Source organism: Nannospalax galili, unplaced genomic scaffold, assembly GCF_000622305.1.
Source record: "Nannospalax galili isolate Female #2095 unplaced genomic scaffold, S.galili_v1.0 scaffold161, whole genome shotgun sequence".
Lineage (NCBI taxonomy): Eukaryota > Metazoa > Chordata > Mammalia > Rodentia > Spalacidae > Nannospalax > Nannospalax galili.
This window is the reverse complement of record NW_008348586.1, coordinates 272,873-291,022: the sequence shown is the minus strand read 5'-3', so window position 1 is coordinate 291,022 and position 18,150 is coordinate 272,873. Positions and strand designations below refer to the sequence as shown.

Sequence of the window (18,150 nt, the reverse complement as noted above, 5' to 3'; positions counted from 1 at the left end):
ACGTTCTGTGTCAGAGTACACAGAATGTACTCCATTATGAGGGACATTCTCACCTATTTCTCTGCCCTGCCAGAAGTATGTTATGTTTCAATGGCCCCTTGTTTTTTGGTCGCTACAAACTCTACCTGGCTTGGGTCAGTTCTCAGTATCTAAATGGCCTTTCCTGCAAAGGAGACATTGCCCTATCATAAGGAAATGGTATTGTTGGAAATCAGATCCTCAGTTCCCTATACTCCCTGAATGATTATGGCATGTGGACCTGAGACCAGTCATCACCAGTCCTTTCACCACCAGCCCTGGCCCAGCTGCTACACTATATAAGGATTTAAGCCCAAACCTAAAACTTCCCTCTTCAGGTAAAAACCTCTTTATAGACTTGGCAGAGAGAATTTCGAAAAGCCTTGGCATTAGCAATTGTTGGGTATGTGGATGCATCCTCATGAGTCAAGAATGGCCCTGGATAGGGATGAGCCTAGATGCTTATTCCATATTGCAGTGGAGCCAAATCTCACCAAACTAGAAGGTGAGAGACATGAAACTGGATCTTCACATCAGAGGTACATGGAAAGGAATGTATTAGTCAGTTGGGGCATAGCCACACCCAATGGATAGGAGAGACTCCATGTGAAAGAATACTGTTCTAGAATGCCACCTGGTGGCCAAATAGACCTACCTGGTTTTGGGGCTCCCAACTGAAAGGGGACAGGAACTAATGGTCTAAGATGTACAAAGTCTCAGAAGACACAACCTCTGTTTAACTATAGTAGCCCTGACACTACTCAGGTTAGCCCCTTTCCAGGTATTCCAAAGAAACATAAATTCTGGGCTAATCCAGCCTATACTAGAAAGAACTATGGAAAGAACTATGAGAGGTAATGTAATATCCTGAATAAGATGGAACAAAAAAGTTGAAAGAGCAGCAACTCATGGACTTCTCAGAACTCTGTGATCACCTGTACTCACCTATTCTGATCATACCCCACCAGAAGACATCTTGTTCAATGAAACAGGAAATCCTGTTATTACAGAAGAATGAACTCCTTTTCCAGCCGAGACCACTTTTCCTACTAAAGAGTTCTTGTTAGATCCTTGCCCTAAGGAATATTTAGACATCAGATTTGCTGCTGTGTTCTAAAAGTGCCAAGCTCAGGTGCTTAGGACTGAGAGGGAAGATGACAGAGAGGAGCTCCATGTCGGCTTGGGAAGCAGCTGGGTCTGATGACAGAAACAGCTTCTTTGTAACTTGTTTCCTGTATCACCATCCCTGTTTAAGAACCGTACCCAGCATGCTAACTCTCTCCCCTGATAATTTTAACTGCTATGCAAACGCTTTGGCAAGGAATGTTCTTGTGTTTTGTTTGCTTGTTTGTTTTGTTTGTTCTTTTTGTTTCTTTCCCTTCATTTTCACATGGTTCGATGATAACTAACAGATAACTTCCTAGAAGAGTTGGTTGAAATTTTAGCTACAGCCTCCTACCTTGAAACTCAAGAGAGATCAAATAGGGGCTGGAGAGATAGCTCAGTGGTTAAGAGCACTGACTGATCTTGCAGAGGACCCAGGTTCAGTTCCCAGCACCCACATGTCAACTAACGACCACCCATAACTCCAGCTCCACGGAATCTGTTGCCTTCTGACTTCCATGGGCATTGTACAACACAGACGCACTTATACACATACAGGCAATACACTCATACACATACAATAAAGATAACAAATATTTTTAAAAAAGAGAAAGATCAAGGCTGAGCATCCTTTAATTAAAAAGCTTGCTAGGTTTTTGGTGGTGCATGCCAACCTATTGCTGACTGCAGCTTACCTGGAAAGCAATAAAGAAAGAAGAGAAGGCTGATAAGGACTAAGCAATAAAAAGGCCCCTGGGAACAGAAGAGTGAGGATGTAAGACTATCTGCTTAGTGTCAGAAAGGAGGGTTCTTGCCTTTTAATATTTGGACATTTTACAAAACTAGTGTTTTAGAATGGGATTCTTTAGAACATGGGTGGTATCATTCAGCATTTCAACAGCAGAACATTAATCTTTTGCTCATCTGGTTTTTGAGCAGAACATTAAACCGCTGCCAAGCTGGCTTTCGGAATAGGAACCCAGATGGCCCAAAACTCAGCCACTTTTGTGGCTTCCATCTCCAGTTCTTTTAATCCTGGCTAAGACAGCAGCCTTGGATACTTCCTTCTGGTCATAAGCCAGGCCGAGCGCGGCCATGCAGTCGATGAAGAACGTGGTAAAGTTGATGTGCCAGCGGTACTCACTGGCTGAGTAGTCAAAGGGGAAGGTGTGGTGGTAGTTGTGGAAGCCCTCGCCTGGAACAGAAGCAAGGGGAGCAGTTAGGGAGCTGGGTGGATGGCTGCTTCCTCCTCTCTGCACACCTCTTACTTGGTGGTGCCTCTCTCAGAGCGCCTTGCAGTTATTGAGCGAAGCAACGAGTTGACAGACCTTGGAATCTACAAGCACTTGCTGGAAGAAAAATGTCTCAGAGCTTAACAGGATAAGAAACTGGTTCTTCTGTGGGAGTATTTTACATTGGAATATGCTAGAATGTAGGGATGTGCTGAGATGCAGAGGCTCTGGGGTATGTACATGAATTCAGGAGGGGAAAGTCCGTTGGGAGTGTGCCTATTACAAAGGGGAGTGTACAGCATTCCTTTTCCCGTGGTACTAGTGTTCCCTCTAAGTGCGGGAAGTTGCAACAGAAAAGAGAACAGGAGCCAAAAGTCAGAGGAACCGGTGCTAAGGTGGTTCCTTGAGACAAGGTTCTCTAAATTGCTCAAACAGACCTTTAGTTCCCTCAGCCTCTGCTGGCTCAGTGAGCTGCTCTGACTGAATTTTCTGAGCTTTGACTCTGGGGTACTGGGGATGAGGATTGCTGATAAAATGGAATCTTTCTGATAAAAGATTCCTTGCATCATCCAAGATTTAATTTTTTTTCTGAAATTTCTGATTGTTTGGATGAAAATTACTTTTATGGTGAATGAAATTAATATGATATTCATGCAAATATATTGCAGGAAATACAAACTGTCTCTGCAGGACATATAAAATGTAGCTTCTCTCCACAAATCTATGTTGTTCAACACAATCTGTGAGAGCATGAAGATCATTAGATAGCATCAACGTGAAGTGTGAAGTTTTGTGAATCAGTCAAAACAGAAGGATATAAGCCAACGTGAAATATAACAAAAGCTCCTTTACACTGTGGCCTGGGGTTCCACATTTGAAAAAATTTCTTAAAATTCAAGAAAGGCATTAAACACAGCCAGTTTATAAAGATGAACTCAGCATTATTAAATGTGATACAATTTCCTCTATGTAGAAATTCAACTAATGTTTATTTCTCCAAATAGACGTGAAGGGGCTGAGATGATTGCTCAGTCAGTAAAGTGCTTGCCACCCAAGCAGGAGGATATGAGTTTTGATCCCTAGTACCCACATAGAAAGCTAGGCATGGTGTCATGTGTGTACCCGCATTGACAAGAGGATCCTCAGGCTTGCTGACCAGCCACTCTAGCTGAATCAGTGAGCGCCAAGTTGAGTGAGAGACCTTGTATCAAAAACAGATAAGGCCTGGAGTGGTGGGGCTTGCTTTTAGTTTCAGTACTTGGAAGGCAGAAGCAGGCAGATCTCTGTGAGTTCAGATTCAGCTTGGTCTACATAGGGAGCTTCAGGCCAGACAGGGCTACACAGTGAGACCCAGTCTCAAAAAACAAAACAAAATCAAAAGATGATAGATAGATAGGTAGGTAGATAAGTAGATAGATAGATAGATGATTGATAGATTAGATAGATAGATAGATGATAGATAGATGATTGATAGATAGATGATTGATAGATAGATATAGATAGATAGATAGATGATAGATAGATAGATGATAGATAGATAGATAGATAGACAGATAGATGATAGATAGAGAACAGCAGCAATTAAGGAAGATAATGGATATTGATGGCTGGCCTCAACACACAAGTACACACATGCTCATGTGCAAAAACACAACACACACACACACAGCACAGCACAAGAAAAACACAGTGAATATGAAAAACATTGTAGTTTTATACATTGGCCATGTCTAACGGCACAGGTTTGTAATCCCTGCTACTTGAGAAGCTGAAGCAGGAGGAATGTAAGTTTAAGGCCTATCTGGGAAGTTATAGGAACCTTGTCTCAAAAAAAGTTTTTAAAGGCCGAGGTTACACCTTATTGGTAGAAGTTCAAGGCCAGCTTGAGCTACAGAGTGAGTTTGAGGTCAACCTAGAAAACTTAGTGAGATCTCACTCAAAATTTAAAGACTATAAAGAGGGCTGACAATATAGCTCACTGAGAGAGCATTTGCACATAGCTCTGAGCTGAATCCCCGATATTACAAGGGGGGTGGAGAAAGCTAAGGGAATAGAAGGAGAAGGAGTTGGGGGGAGAAAGATGAAGATTAAAATGGTTAGAGACAGACGGAGCAGAGCAAAAAGTGAAGGGAGGGAGGAAAGAGCAGGTACCGAGAAGAAAATGACAATACAGACAAAGCGTTCACCTGCAGCCGCTTAGAACAGCCAGTCCTAAGGAGGCTGGAGTGGGGAAAGCTCACTATAGTTTCATCAGCAATGCAGGACACATCTCAGTCACATCATTCCATTCCATTTGCATGACACGCTTAGAATTGTAGGGTATAGGGGAATGGAAGAGCATGTAGAGTGGTTCCTGAACTTGGGGTTGGGGGAGTCATGACACCACAGAATGGAAAGAAAAGAATACTTTGAAAGTGACCCACTCAAAGAGCATTGAACAAAGTCATGCTTGTTTTTTTTTTTTTTCTAGACTTTATAGGGCATGACTAGCAATGACACACTGGGCTTACTGGCCTCTCCATTGACCTGTTCTATTTATGAACCTCTTGACCCAATGGAGACTATAGCCCAATCCAGAGAGATGAATCGGGTGACTGAAGAAGGGCAAACTTAAAAGGGCTCATTTGAAGGTGAATTTTGAACTTGCAGCCAAAGACAGTAGTTTTTACCCTTTACCTTTTTTGCATAAAACTTGTTGCCTGACTCTCATGTGTTTCTCAGTATCATAACCCCTAGTTTTGCAATGGAAGATCTGAGACACAACAGGACTTTAAAAACAGACTAATTAGGTCTTTCTGGCTCCTCTCAGAATATCCTAACTAGCAGGCCACTGGACGTAGTGATGCTTCAGACTTACCCATAGTCCCGACTGAAACCAGGGCATTCTCCCGTGGATCAATGTTCTTGTCATAAGGGCGATAGCCATAGAGATGGGCAGCACTGTTCACAAGCCAGGTGATATTAAGCGTTAAGGCATATCTCAGGAAAGTGGCAACATACAAGCCGTGTTTAAGAGTTTCACCCCAAAAATACCAGGGCACCAGTGTGGGCAGAATGAAGCAAATCAGCAGGATGCCTGGTTTGTAGTACCTGCGTGGAGAGATCAGAACGTCAGTCTGGTAAAGAGAACTCTCACCCCTACCTGGATTGGCCACTCACTGGGTGTTGCTGTTTCTTTGCTCTTTCACTGTGAGTTCAGGAGTGGGGTGGGGGTACCATCAAGAGGAAATAGAGTAGAAATGTTTTCAGTACAGAATGCTACTGTCATTTTTTTGTTTTTGTTTTATGTTTTTTTTTTATGCGTATGAATGTTTTGCTGGCATGTATGTAATTGTGCTGTGTGCGCAATTCCTGCAGATGCCAGAGAGGGCATTGTATTACCTGAACTGGAGTAGTAGATGATCGTTAGACACCATGTTGGTGTTGGGAACCAAACTTGGGTCCTCTGGAAGAGCACCCATGCTCTTAACCACTGAGCCATCTCTCCAGCCCTCTGTCACTTTTTAGATAAGGCCATACGGAGCTATGAAATGACTTTCCTATGATGAACTCATTAGTTGCCAAAGTCTCTTAACTTGAAATCTGTTGTTCTTATTCACAGAAGGATAAGTCCACATTATACGAACAGATCAGAATCAGATTGCATCCTCATCTGCTAATTTGTGCTGCCTAGGCTGTTGTCCATCTGCCTTTGGGCTCCAATTTTTTGCCTGTCAAGGCTGTTGACACAGAGAGTAGCAAGTCATTCCACCATTTCTTTTTTAAAAAAATATTTTATTTATTTATTTTTCACATGTATGAGTGTTTGGCCTGCATACATGTAACTGCACCTGTGTTGTGCATTGCCTGCGGGGTCAAAAGAGAGTGTCAGATCCTCAGGAACTGAAGTTATGGACAGTTATTAGCTGCCTTATAGGTGCTGGGAACCAAACCCAGATCCTGTGCAAGAGCAGCCAGTGCTCTTAACCACTTAGCCATCTCTACAGCTCCCTACCCCATTTCTTTTCTAAAATATTTAAAAATTTTATTTCATTTTATGTGTATGAGTGTTTTGCTTAACTATGTTTGTATACTTTGTGTGTGAAGTACCTATAGAGGCCAGAAGAGGGTGCCAAAACCCCCTGGAACTGGAATTATAAGTGGCCATGGACCAACATGTAGGTGTTAGGAATTGAATGCAGGTCTCTTTTAGAGTAGCAAGCACCCTTAAGCTCTGAGCCATCTCTCTATCTGCCATCAATTCCCTTTCTTGCTAGCCTCCTCCAAGTTCTATGCCCAGCTTTTGTTCCAAGAGGCATAAGGAATGCCCTTGATCACCTATAGATTCTGTCCCTCTGGAGGTCCTGCTCAATTTTCATTTCCATATAGACCAAACCACTGATATTCCAAGGCATCGACTGGTATCCTGTCAGAAGTCATGCCCCCAGCTTTTCTGTCATTGTCTGCACCCAGCTCCTTCCTATTCCTGCCATGCCCTCCCAGCCTGAATCCTTCCTACTGTCTAACATGTGGCTTTGCCTTTTACCCCTATGGCTCAATGTTTTCTTTCACCTGATCTCACAGTGGCTTCTCCAAAGCACAGCTCTGATTGTGCCACAAGCTGTTGGATCTATCTTGAATAGCTACTTGGATGCACTAATCCTGTCTGGATCAGAAGTGGCATCAGTCACTATTTGCTTCCTTTTCCCCTATCACTCCCTGTAAGTCAAGGAGTTAGAGATGTTTCTGGACCATGCTTAAGGCTTTGGTTCATTTTGCACCTTCTGTTTGTGCTGTCCCTATCCTCACACAGATGTGCAAGACACTGTCCTTCGATTGTTCCTGGTGCTCCTTTATCATCAACCTTTCTTCATGTTCTCTCCAAGGATCTCTGTCCTTTTGTGCCTCTCACAATAGAGATAATATTTTGCCTCACTTTATGGCTACTTAAGAAAGTGTCCTTCTCCCTCCACCAGTAGGCTCAAGGCTCCTGGCAAATAAGGATTCCGTGGCATTCATGGTTGTGTCCATGACTCGCCTTGGTCAGAGAATATTTGTGTTAAATGGTTTTTTAAAAATAGTTCAGAGGAGATCCTGTCTCAAAGGAAAAAAAGGAGCAAAAAAGTAGTTCAGAGAAAAAGCAACAAACAGTAATCAATGACTGTGGACCACCAAAAATTAAATATTGGGTTTGAAATGTTGGGTTTGAAATGATGCTTTTGAACATAGAGACCCAGAACATAGAAACTCAGGTATTATAAGTGCTAAGGGAAATGTGGAGGTTTCCCATCCCTACATCCCCAGATCTATCCTCCCTTCACTTACTTCCTCTGGAACATCACCAGTTTCTCAGCTTCTAGGTCAGACATGTCCAGTTTACCGCCCTTCTCTTTGACAGCTGGGTGTTTGCGTACAAGCAGCCAACCCACGTGAGAGAAGAAAAAGCCACGACGGGAATTGTGAGGATCAGCGTGGGTTTCTGTGAACTTGTGGTGGGCACGGTGATCTCTGGCCCATTCATACACATCATTCTGGAACAACAGAAGAGAGGAACCCAGTAATGAGAAGGGATGCTCACCTGGGAGGCTTTAGTGCCCAGATGTCTGCAGGGTCCCAGGACTCCCAGTCTAATCTCCTGGAAGTCACCAGTCTCTGGCTACAAAGGCAACATGGGGTCCTTCCCAGTTCTGCAACCTGCCCCCAAAGCTTACATGGAAAAGCAACTCAAAGTCTCAGAGTATAAGAGCACCATGATTGCTTCCTGAGGTTGTGTTGTGGGAAGATGGGAGGTAATCCAGTGCTCACATAGTTTTATTAACAAATAACATGGTGGTGCATAAACAAGTAATGTGGTACAGGGTCCTCCTGAGGTGTCCAATCCCTGGGCAGAGAGATTAGGAAGCAGATAGATCCTAAGGTTTTGCTCTGCAACAAAGATATAGAGAGCTCCATTCTGATGCCTTCACAACCCAGTAGCAAGACCAACATGTATAACTCATGAGCCTGAGCATATTTCTGAAAGATCTCTGGGCTTTCCTGTGCTCTATGCTTCCTTTCAGAAATGTGCTAACATGTCTTCCTTTTCTTTATCTTCCAAAGATAAAAATTGGGAGCCTTCAAGGTATAAATTGCTAGAGCAGAGATGATTACACACCTGTGCTGAGATCAGATGTTGTCAAGAGAAAGGAAACGAAATAGTTTTCTAGTATTTCCTCTTCTTGCAAGCTAAGTCTCAAACTATAAGCTACAACCTATAGGTGAGTGTTCCTTTTCTAATTTTATACAATCTATTCATTACAAATGTTGCAGGAACCACCCTCAGTGCTGACTTAGCCAGCATGCTTGCCCTTAATAGGACAATAATGTCAGTTTATCTTACCTCTCAGTGATTATGTTTCCTCACCTGAAAAGTGGTCTACCTCCCCACATGGTGGTGAAGACTTAATAAATTAACCTCTGTCAAGTTCTAACACAGTGTCTAGTGGATGGTACGATACAAATATTTGGTCTTGTATCAGGAACTTCTAATCCCACTACCGAGAGGTTCTTAGGACAGTCATAGAAAAGCATGAGTTTATTGTATATTTAGTGTAAGGAATCCATAGTCAGTGTCTTGCTGATGGTTTATGATCTTTTAACCTGAAGGACCACAGCATTCACACTGCATGATAACCAAGGGAACTTGGAATAAAAACACTCTTACATCTGGAGAACCTGCCCTCCTTACTTCTTCCTATTTCCCTTCCAATGACTCTCAGGTGTCCCATGCTGTGTGCACCTCTGTACTGAACATGCACTTGAAGTGACCTCAGGAGTCCAAAGAGGGTGATAGCTGTCGTGCAGGGTCCTCTCTGGGTTCTGATGCCCTCCACCCTGCTCTGGATCATCCATCAGATGGAGACATAAGAATGAACAGAAACAGCATCTTACCTGGAATGCCATTGTATTACCAAAGATGAGGAAGAGCCGAAGGGGCAGGCGTGCTTTGTAAGTTCGGTGGCTCCACAGGCGATGGGCTCCTGCTCCGATGCCCTCCATACTGATCACATAGCAGACACATGCTGCGGAACAAGACAGTGAAAGAGAACCAGCTGATGAGTGTCCAACCAGGGGAAGCATGTCTGATCACTCTGGTGATATCAGAGCGCTTCCTGGTTCTGTTTGGTATATGCCTTGGTTTCTGAGGAGCAGTTTTGTCCTTGGGACTTCAATGTTGTCAGAAATGTCCCTTCTTGTGAGTGTAGGTGACATGAATAGTTAAGTGTTAATCCAGGGTCTTAACACTGGTAAAGAATGGTCCATGATTTGAAGCTATGCTTTCTGTTAAGAATCTGTTTCAGTTCTAGCTGTACCATACATTTCCTGGTGACAGAGAACCCAAACATTGTCCTCACCAGCCTAAGAACCTACAAGATCAGGAGATATGATCGCTCTAGTCAGGGAGGGGACACTGGGACCCATCTGTTCCACTGATTTGCAGACAGCTGGAAATAACAAAATTTCAGATGCTCCAAAACTCAGTTAAGGTTTGTGATACCATACAGTATACAAACTGTCCTGGGTCCTTCTACAGCCAAAGGTAATAGTTTGCTAAGTGGCCTCCTCCCTCGTTTCTCCTTCCTGTCCTCCATTCTGTTCATTCTACAGGATATTCAGCATAGCCATAGAGACAGCATCTGTCCCAAGGAAAGTTTTGGCTATATTCCTCTGACCTGGAATAAGGCTGCAGGTGATTTGCAGTCTCTGGCTGTGAGGTGATTGAGATCTTTCCACATAGAGAATCTGAGTGCACCTGTAGCTGAAGAGACCAACGGAGCACAAACTCTGTGATCACAAGTGGAAGGAAGGATTTGGGCAGTGCAGAAACCCTCATCTGAGTGTGAATGAAGAGTCCACATCACTGCATGCTGCAGATGGCCCAGGCATGCTGTCTCCAAGGCACATACAATGTTATACTTTTTGTTTGTTTCTTTGTTTTGAGACAGGGTATTCCTGTAGCCCCAACTGGTCTACTTGCTATGTAGAGCATGCTGGCCTTGAATTCACAGAGATCTGCCTGCCTCTGCCTTTTCAGTGTAGAATTAAATGTGTGCCCTACCAAGCTCGGCCTATCATCTAAAAAAAAATTATTTACTTATTATTTTATGTGTACGAGTGTTCCACCTATATGTAGAACTATAGTATTAGTACTACATGTGTGATTGATCCCCTTGGAGGCCCAAAGAGGGAATTGAATTCCCTAGAACAGAGGTTGCAGACTGCTGTGAGCCACCATGTGGGTGTTGGGAACTGAATTCAAATCTTCTGTAAGAACAGCACGTTCTCTTAACCACTAAGCCATCTCTCTGGCCCCTTACAGTGTTATTTTAACAGGGGAACTGAGATAAGAATCCAGGCACTCTGGGACATTTCTCAGTGTGCCAACAGAGAGATTAGGTCACATAGATCTTTTCCTTTTCCCCCATGGAAAGAGTGTTAGTGTCCACAAAAAAAATAGCTTTGCCCTCAGAGGTCAGTTGGAAATGTTTGGTTTTTGACCCTCAGGGTTGTCAGATATGTCTCTAGCCCCGAAGGCTCTACTAAACAACTCTAAAATGAGAGAAAAGCTTTTCAAAATTGCTAAATCAGGAAAACAATGCAAACACAGCCAATTACTAGTTATATATTTTCCTTTGGGTTAACATAAGAAAAGCTCCTAAAGTCTAAAGGGGGAACAGGAGGCTGCGAGGCCAAGACCTCTGTCCTTGTTACATAAGAAAGAGTAGGTTTTCAATCCGCATTTCACAGTAGTCATTCTGTCAACTAATCTACTCACCAGAATTATTTAGGAACAGAAGTAAAATAATTCACCATTCAGGTTCTGTGTGCCAAGTTCCTATCAAAACCATAGCACAGACCATAGCACAGACTACCAAAAAGCCAGTGAGCACAGTCTTGACTTTGAGAAAGCATTCTATTTCCCGTAACACTGACCAAAGCCAGCAGTTTGGTCAAATCAACTGCACAGAGGGAGGCCTACAAGGAGGGCCAGGCTTGCAGGGAGATTGTAGGGGATGAAACTACTTTGAAGACCCTTCCCCACACAGAGGAAGAGGGGAGGGGGGCATCCATAGTCCCCTCTGGACTCAAAGTTCAGCTTATTGTCTGTGGGTCTCAGAAGAGAGAACAGGTTTCTCCCCACCAACTCTCCTCCCCTCTATAGCCTCCCCCCAAACAAGATGCCTGTTCTGCAGACAACCCAGTCACCTTCCCCTGATGCTTCCGCTGTGCGCCTCTGTAGCAATGATGAAACCCTGTAACCTAAGGAATGTAATCTTCCTAATCCTGACAATGTGCCTTTGCCTCGGTGGATAACTGAAAAAACTGAGGTCTTAAGAAAGGAGATCTTCTAAGTCGTATTTTCCTGGGGTATTGGGTTTTTAAGGGCCTAGATCTCACCACATAGCAGACATGAGACCTGGAACAGATTAATGTCTGTCTGATAAACACTTCTGTCAGTACCTTTCAAGAGACAGTTGTCATAGTCTCCATACCTGAAAGTGCTCAAAAAAAACTCCAATTGGTATCTAGGAAAGAAACTCCTTGATCAACACCCATCAGTGAAAGCAAGTGGCCCTGGGTCTTCAGAATTCTGGATACCTCTTCCTGATTGTACTTCAAAGGACAGAGGTGAAACATCTTGCAAAGCACATGTGTCTTCAGGGCACAGCCCCGTCCCAGCCCACACCCATGGATTCCTGAGGCGCTAAGCTAGGGCGGAGCAGGATCCAGTGTCTTGAAGCTAGGGCTCTCAAGATGCAGCAGTCCCTAGTCTGCCTGTCGCTGCTGAGGAGGGATGGTACAGGATAAGGACGACAGTGTTAGAAGGTGCTGGTTCCTTGGCACTACATGGCTCATGAGTCAGCAGCAGGCTGGGTGTAGAATGGAATGTGAACTATTTCTGTGACCTTATCTCACCCTAAGAACATCTTCTTTACTGACATGTGCTGCACGCTGTACACCTACAAGGAGATACAGAGTCTCACTCCCATGCACTTGGATTGTCCAGGAGCCTTCTGTACCTTCCTTCAGAGCAAACCAGCCTGGATTGTCCAGGAACTGAGGTCTGAATAGGTGTGCAGATAACCCCTTCTGTTCTTTCCTCTTCAGTGTGAAGTGACTCACACATAAAAGTTTGTGTGACCTCTGCCACAGGTCTATCCTTCATAGCACCCGCACATCAATTCAGAACTTGTTCCCCAGTACTCATGCTAAGGGAATCCCATGGGCTATGAATGGGACTCAGTATGCCCACGGCTCTGGACTTGATACCCAGCACCACAAAACCCAAGGTAGCAAACAATAGCAAAACACTTTCAGGTTAATTTTGCCAAGACTGGTGGCTCAAAGTACAGTCCCAACAGGCTGAGGCAGAGGGATCATCATGGGTTCAAGGCCACCTTGGACTACATAGTGAGTTCCAGGACACACTGGGCCACAGAATTAGATTTTAGCCAAAAAAAGGAACCAGTATGGTGATTATTTATCTCTAATATCAGCTCTTGGGAAGTGGAGCAAGAGGATCAAGATTCAACATCATTCTCTGGTACACAGTGAGTTCCAGGTCAGCCAGGGCTCTGACTCTGTCTCATAACACAACAACAATACAACAAAGCAAAAGAAAGAAAAGAAAACACAGACAGACTCTAGAAATGACACTCCTGCTTCTTAACCCCATTCGTCCCTCTTCTCAGTCCAGTCAGTCCATCAAGAACTAAAGAGAAAATGATGGGGAACCCTGGACAGAGAGAGGCCACTGCGTAGTGTGACACTCCACCTTATTAAAGAGAAGAGAGAAACTTGGAGTACTAGCTCAAGACAAGGGGAGCTGCTCACCAAAGAGGCAGGTGTAGAACTTGCAGCTGGGAATCAGCGTGATCCCATACAGGGCTCCCACGTGCAGCAGGGACATGAGGATGATGTTTCTCCACACGTACTCCAGCTTGGGCGGGGGGCCCTCCGCATCCTGGTAGGTGGGGTCATATATGTCTTCTTTCATTTCAGGACGGATGTCTTCTCCCAGGTAGAGGGGCACATTCTTCAGCTTCTCTTTTCTATTCTGTTGTGTCCCAGAGGGAGGCGATATGATGGTGGTGGTGCTCATGTAAGGAGCGGATATCTAAAAGGAGATGGAGTAGAGACTTAGGAGTGCAGACTTCAGCAGGGGGCACCTCCCCGTGCCATGCAGTTAGCAGAAAAATGTAGTACCGAAGCAGCTCCTGTCCTAGTGCCCAGGTTAACTAAGGGTAAGTAGAAGAGGAAGCCTGTGGAAACTGCAGATGAATTGTTGTCAAGTTTCAAGGCAAAGGGGCAGTCAAAGAGAAGCGTGAATCTCTTATATCACTGGCAACACCAGAATAAACCCTGCAAGTACACATAAAAGTACAAACAGTCCTGGATTATCTTTTGTTTTAAAGCTTGTGAAACAAAAATTGGGAAATCAAGTATCCTAAGTGCCATCTACAGCTCCACTATTTGGTGGCAGTACAACTTAGAAAAGATAAGTTTTTTAGAGTTCTCGGCTGTCTCTACCTCACCTACAAGTCCTAGGAGCACCAGTGAACTCAAGATTTTGGTATACTGGTTAAAGGAAAATGCTGAGGGGCTCTTGTTTTTGGCTGAATTCTTGTACTACTCCCCAACAGACCAGACCATTCCAAAGAGAAAGTGCTAACAGCAATGTCAGGTCAAACCCAGGACTCTAGCAACCCCAACAAACTAGGCCATGGTATCTCTCCCCAGTATACCAATCAAAGAGACAAGTAAATCAGAGAAAGATTTATTTGATGTGGCCACATTGTTACTGTTCTAGTTACGTTCTATTGCTGAGATAAAAAGACTGACCAAAACTAACTTGGGGAGGAAAGGGTTTATTTTGCTTACAGCACAGTTCATCATCAAGGGACGCCAAGGCAGGAACATGGGGCAGGAACCTGAAGCACAGACCATGGAGTGGTGCTGCTTACTGACTTGCTTCCTCTGGCCTGTGCTCAGCCTGCTTTCTTATACAACACAGGACCACCTGCCCAGAGTTGGCACTGCCCACAGTGGACTGGACCTTCCACATCACTCAGCAATCAGAAAATGCGCCACAGACATGGCCAGAGGCCAATCCAATGGAGGAAGTTCCCTCCACTAGGTAGGTTCCCTCCACTCAGGTATGTCAAGTTGACAACTGAATCTGTCCAGTACAGTTACTATAGAAACAGTGTCAGAAAGAAGTTTGAGGACCATTTTATTAGAGTTTGATTTACACACACACACACACACACACACACACACACACACACACACACGTAATTTGAGCTAAGGAAAAAACCCAGAACCTTGTGCTTGCCAGGCAAATGCTCTGCCACTGAGCTGTATCCCCAAACCATTAGAGTTTGAAAGAAAAACAGCAAATCAAGCAAGCTGTAAATCTTGGCAGCTGCTGGGAAGAGGGAGACGGAGAAGAAAACAAATGTCTTTTGAGTTAGTTCCAAGAAAGCAGGCAGTAGATGTCAGCAAGCAGCTACACTGTCTGTATGGGCTGGGGAAGTCAGAGACTGAGAATGCCCAGAATGTGTGAGCAAGCATCCAAAAAAGAGGTAGAAAGGAGGAAAAGGAAAAGTTACACTTCTTAAGTCAGAACTCAGAAAAGTAGTCAGGCTTGGTAGTGTTGCATGGTGGAAGCTCTGTAAGCTACATCAGAAGGTTTCTGAAAAGTGTCCTAAGTACGTTATCTTGTCAGGAAGACCACTGTTCCTCCCAACCCCTTAGCATGTTTTCAGGCAAATCAGTTTTCTTGATGAATGGTCTCCTGGCCAGGTGATTGACAGGCCTACTTAGATAAATGGGGGTTTTTGTTTGTTTGTTTGTTTGTTTGTTTTGTTTTGAGACACGGTCTCACTTTACAGCCTGATCTGGCCTGGAACTCAGTACATAGACTAGGCTAGCCTTGAATTCACAGAGATCCACCTGCCTCTGTCTTCTGAATACCAGAATTAAAAGCATGCACCAGCCTGGTTGGATTAACTCTTAAGAGAAGAAACAATAGTATGTAATGTTCTAACCTTTGGAGCAGATTAGAATGTCATGTATTCACCCAAGACCAGATTCCATTTTTTAAAGATTTATTTTTATTTTAGGTGTATAAATGTTTTGACTGTATGTATGTATGTATGTATACTATGTGTATGCCTGGTGCTTGTGGATGCTAGAAGAGGGCACTGGATCCCTGGGAACTGGAGTGCAGCTGCCATGTGGGTACTGGGAACTGAACCCAGTTCCTCTTCAAGAATAGCAAGTGCTCTTAACCACTAAACCCAGCCTCTCAGGATCCATTCTTTTCACCAAAATAAGTAGATTTCCTTTAATGGGCCTTAAACTCCTGATTTCTCCACATTTTATATTATATTTTAAATCCTAAGGAGGGACAACTGTGACGTTTCCCATTCTAGTGTTACCAGGGCGTTGCATACATGGTACCTTACAAACATGGAGGCAAAACATTCATAGACATAAAATTTAAAAAATAAATACTCAGTGATAAAGAAAGATAAAATCATGAACTTTGCAGGTACATAGATGGAAGTAGAAAGTGTTACATTTAGTGAAGTAACACACTTAGAAAAACAAACAATGTATGTTTGCCCTCATTTATGGATCCTAGCACCAAATTCTCATATATGAGTAGATATCCTGATGTAACTGCAGGAACCTGGAGAATGGAAAGGAACCAGGGAGGTAAAGGGAAAGAAGGAACCCGAGAGAGAAAAACGGTAGAAAACAGGTGTTACTAAGGGAGAAATGGGTAAAATGGGGGTATTTAAATGGAAGGGGGAGAGGAAGAATTATACAAGGAACTATGGGAATAAAGGAGAGGACGTAACTCAAGAGAGATGGGACCACAGGAGACAGGCATTATCGGGGGAGAAATGGGGGGCAAATAGGGACGATGTGGAGGGAGCGTTAGACATGGAGCGAGGAGAGGTAAAAAATGCCTAGCTAGTGTAAAAAAAATCAGAGGTAACCATATTAGTCCAAAAACCTACTGAAAAATTACACATACAATATCTCTAGATGAGTCCATATGTATAGCTAAAGGCTACATAACAAGAAACAGTACCAGACAGGAGAAACCTTCCTTTGAGTTATTGGCCAAGGTAGTCCAAGAGACTTCCAAAATTACACAGGCTATTGCCACAGCCCTTGATTGTCTCCCAGAACTTGAAGGTAAGACCCTATTGCTGAAGACAGGACATACTTTGAACACAGGGTTTGGAGCAATGGAGCTGGAACTGACCTGGAAGCCACCTCCTGTGAAGGCTAGCTCTCATAGCTTTGTAGAGCACTACACAAGTTGCTAAGGTCCAACCCCAGTTTTAAGGCCTAATAATCACAACAATGAACTACCATGTGGGTACTGGGAACCTAACCCAGGTCTTCTACAAGAACAGTAAGTAAGTAGATAAGTAAGCAAGCAAGCAAGCAAGCAAGCAAGCAAGCAAGCAAGCAAGCAAGCAAGCGCTCTTAACTGCTGAGTCATCTCTCCAGACCCGTTACAGTCTCATTTTCTGGTGTATAAGTTCATCTGCATGTAAAAAGTGTTTATTTAGTTCTGGCAAATAGACAACCTCTACAGTTTCAAATAGCAAGACTTCCCACGTGTCAGAGTTTTCATCTAAATGGTATCAATCAAAAATAGTAAAGCTGTCAAAATAATTATTTTACTATTCATGTACTGATAGTCCAGATATAATTCATATTTTATAGAAGAGAACAGTTGTTGGTCATGTTGCTTATATTAAACTTACATGCCTTTTACTCTGCAAACTTTTCAGAATATATAGATAATGTTTAGACACACAGTTCCATGATGGGTCAATAATGCACAAAAGCACACCTTGACCAGGACTCCTTAATTATGCATATCTCTTGCCTTCTATTTAAACCTTAACCTCATGTCAAGAACCTGAAGATGGACCTAAGAGGTCACCGGATCTCTTTGTTCCTCTTCCCAGTTTGGTCACATTGATTTTCTGCTTTTCACATCTCGATTTTCTGCTTTTCACTTTTAACTTGGCTCTTTTAATTCGGTTATTGAGGACTAATGGTCAAACCTGGCTTGTTGTGGGGGGCATAGGCTATGACCATAAATCCAGTAACAATCATAGTGACCCTAAATCCTGTAACATAGTGACCTTCCCCTCCACCCAAGTCTATCTTTATTAGTGCTGACATGAGGCTTATGTTTAAATAGAAAGAAGTATGCATAATTAAAGAGCCTTGGGCAGGTGTCACCTATCACTGACCCTTCGTTGTCTCAGCTCTGGTCTGATAAATTGTCGGAACTGTGCGAAATCTCTTCCTAGGAGTCAAGTTCCTCCTCTGACTGACATCTGGGCTTAAACCTTTCCTTTCCCTTAACATGGGGTTGGTGGGAAAAATTTTAATTCTTTGGGGTCCATTGCTTCAATAGTCTGATAGCTACTGAAGGAGGGGCACAGGTTTTTTTAAAAATTATTTTTAGAGCATCTCCTCTGCTGCCAGGGTAGTTACATTGGGAACCCTAGAGCTGAGTGTTTCCTCCAAATTATGGTATTAGAAATGAGGCAGGCTAGAGAGGTAGCTAGTTAGGTATTAGCAGGGTTGGAAGTCATTGAGGTTGGATCCACCCTCATAACCAACAGTTTGTAAAACCATGGACTAAAACTGCAGGACTCTGATTACTGGTCAAAAGTGAAAGAAAGAAAGAAAGAAAGAAAGAAAGAAAGAAAGAAAGAAAGAAAGAAAGAAA

At 43.5% G+C, this 18,150-nt stretch overlaps 1 protein-coding gene across 1 annotated transcript in view; it reads right to left on the bottom strand.

The window, feature by feature from the left end:
* Window positions 1-1,791: 1,791 nt before the first annotated feature.
* LOC103744064 (acyl-CoA desaturase 3) overlaps window positions 1,792-18,150 on the bottom strand; it is a 22,225-nt gene continuing 5,866 nt past the window's right edge. The window contains exons 2-6 of the mRNA XM_029569641.1: window positions 13,209-13,491; window positions 9,264-9,394; window positions 7,659-7,864; window positions 5,212-5,444; window positions 1,792-2,317 (exon numbers count right to left, since the gene is read on the bottom strand). Coding sequence (XP_029425501.1) covers window positions 2,118-2,317; window positions 5,212-5,444; window positions 7,659-7,864; window positions 9,264-9,394; window positions 13,209-13,476 — 1,038 coding nt within the window. The 5' untranslated portion in view covers window positions 13,477-13,491 and the 3' untranslated portion in view covers window positions 1,792-2,117. The remainder of the gene's footprint in view (window positions 2,318-5,211; window positions 5,445-7,658; window positions 7,865-9,263; window positions 9,395-13,208; window positions 13,492-18,150) is intronic.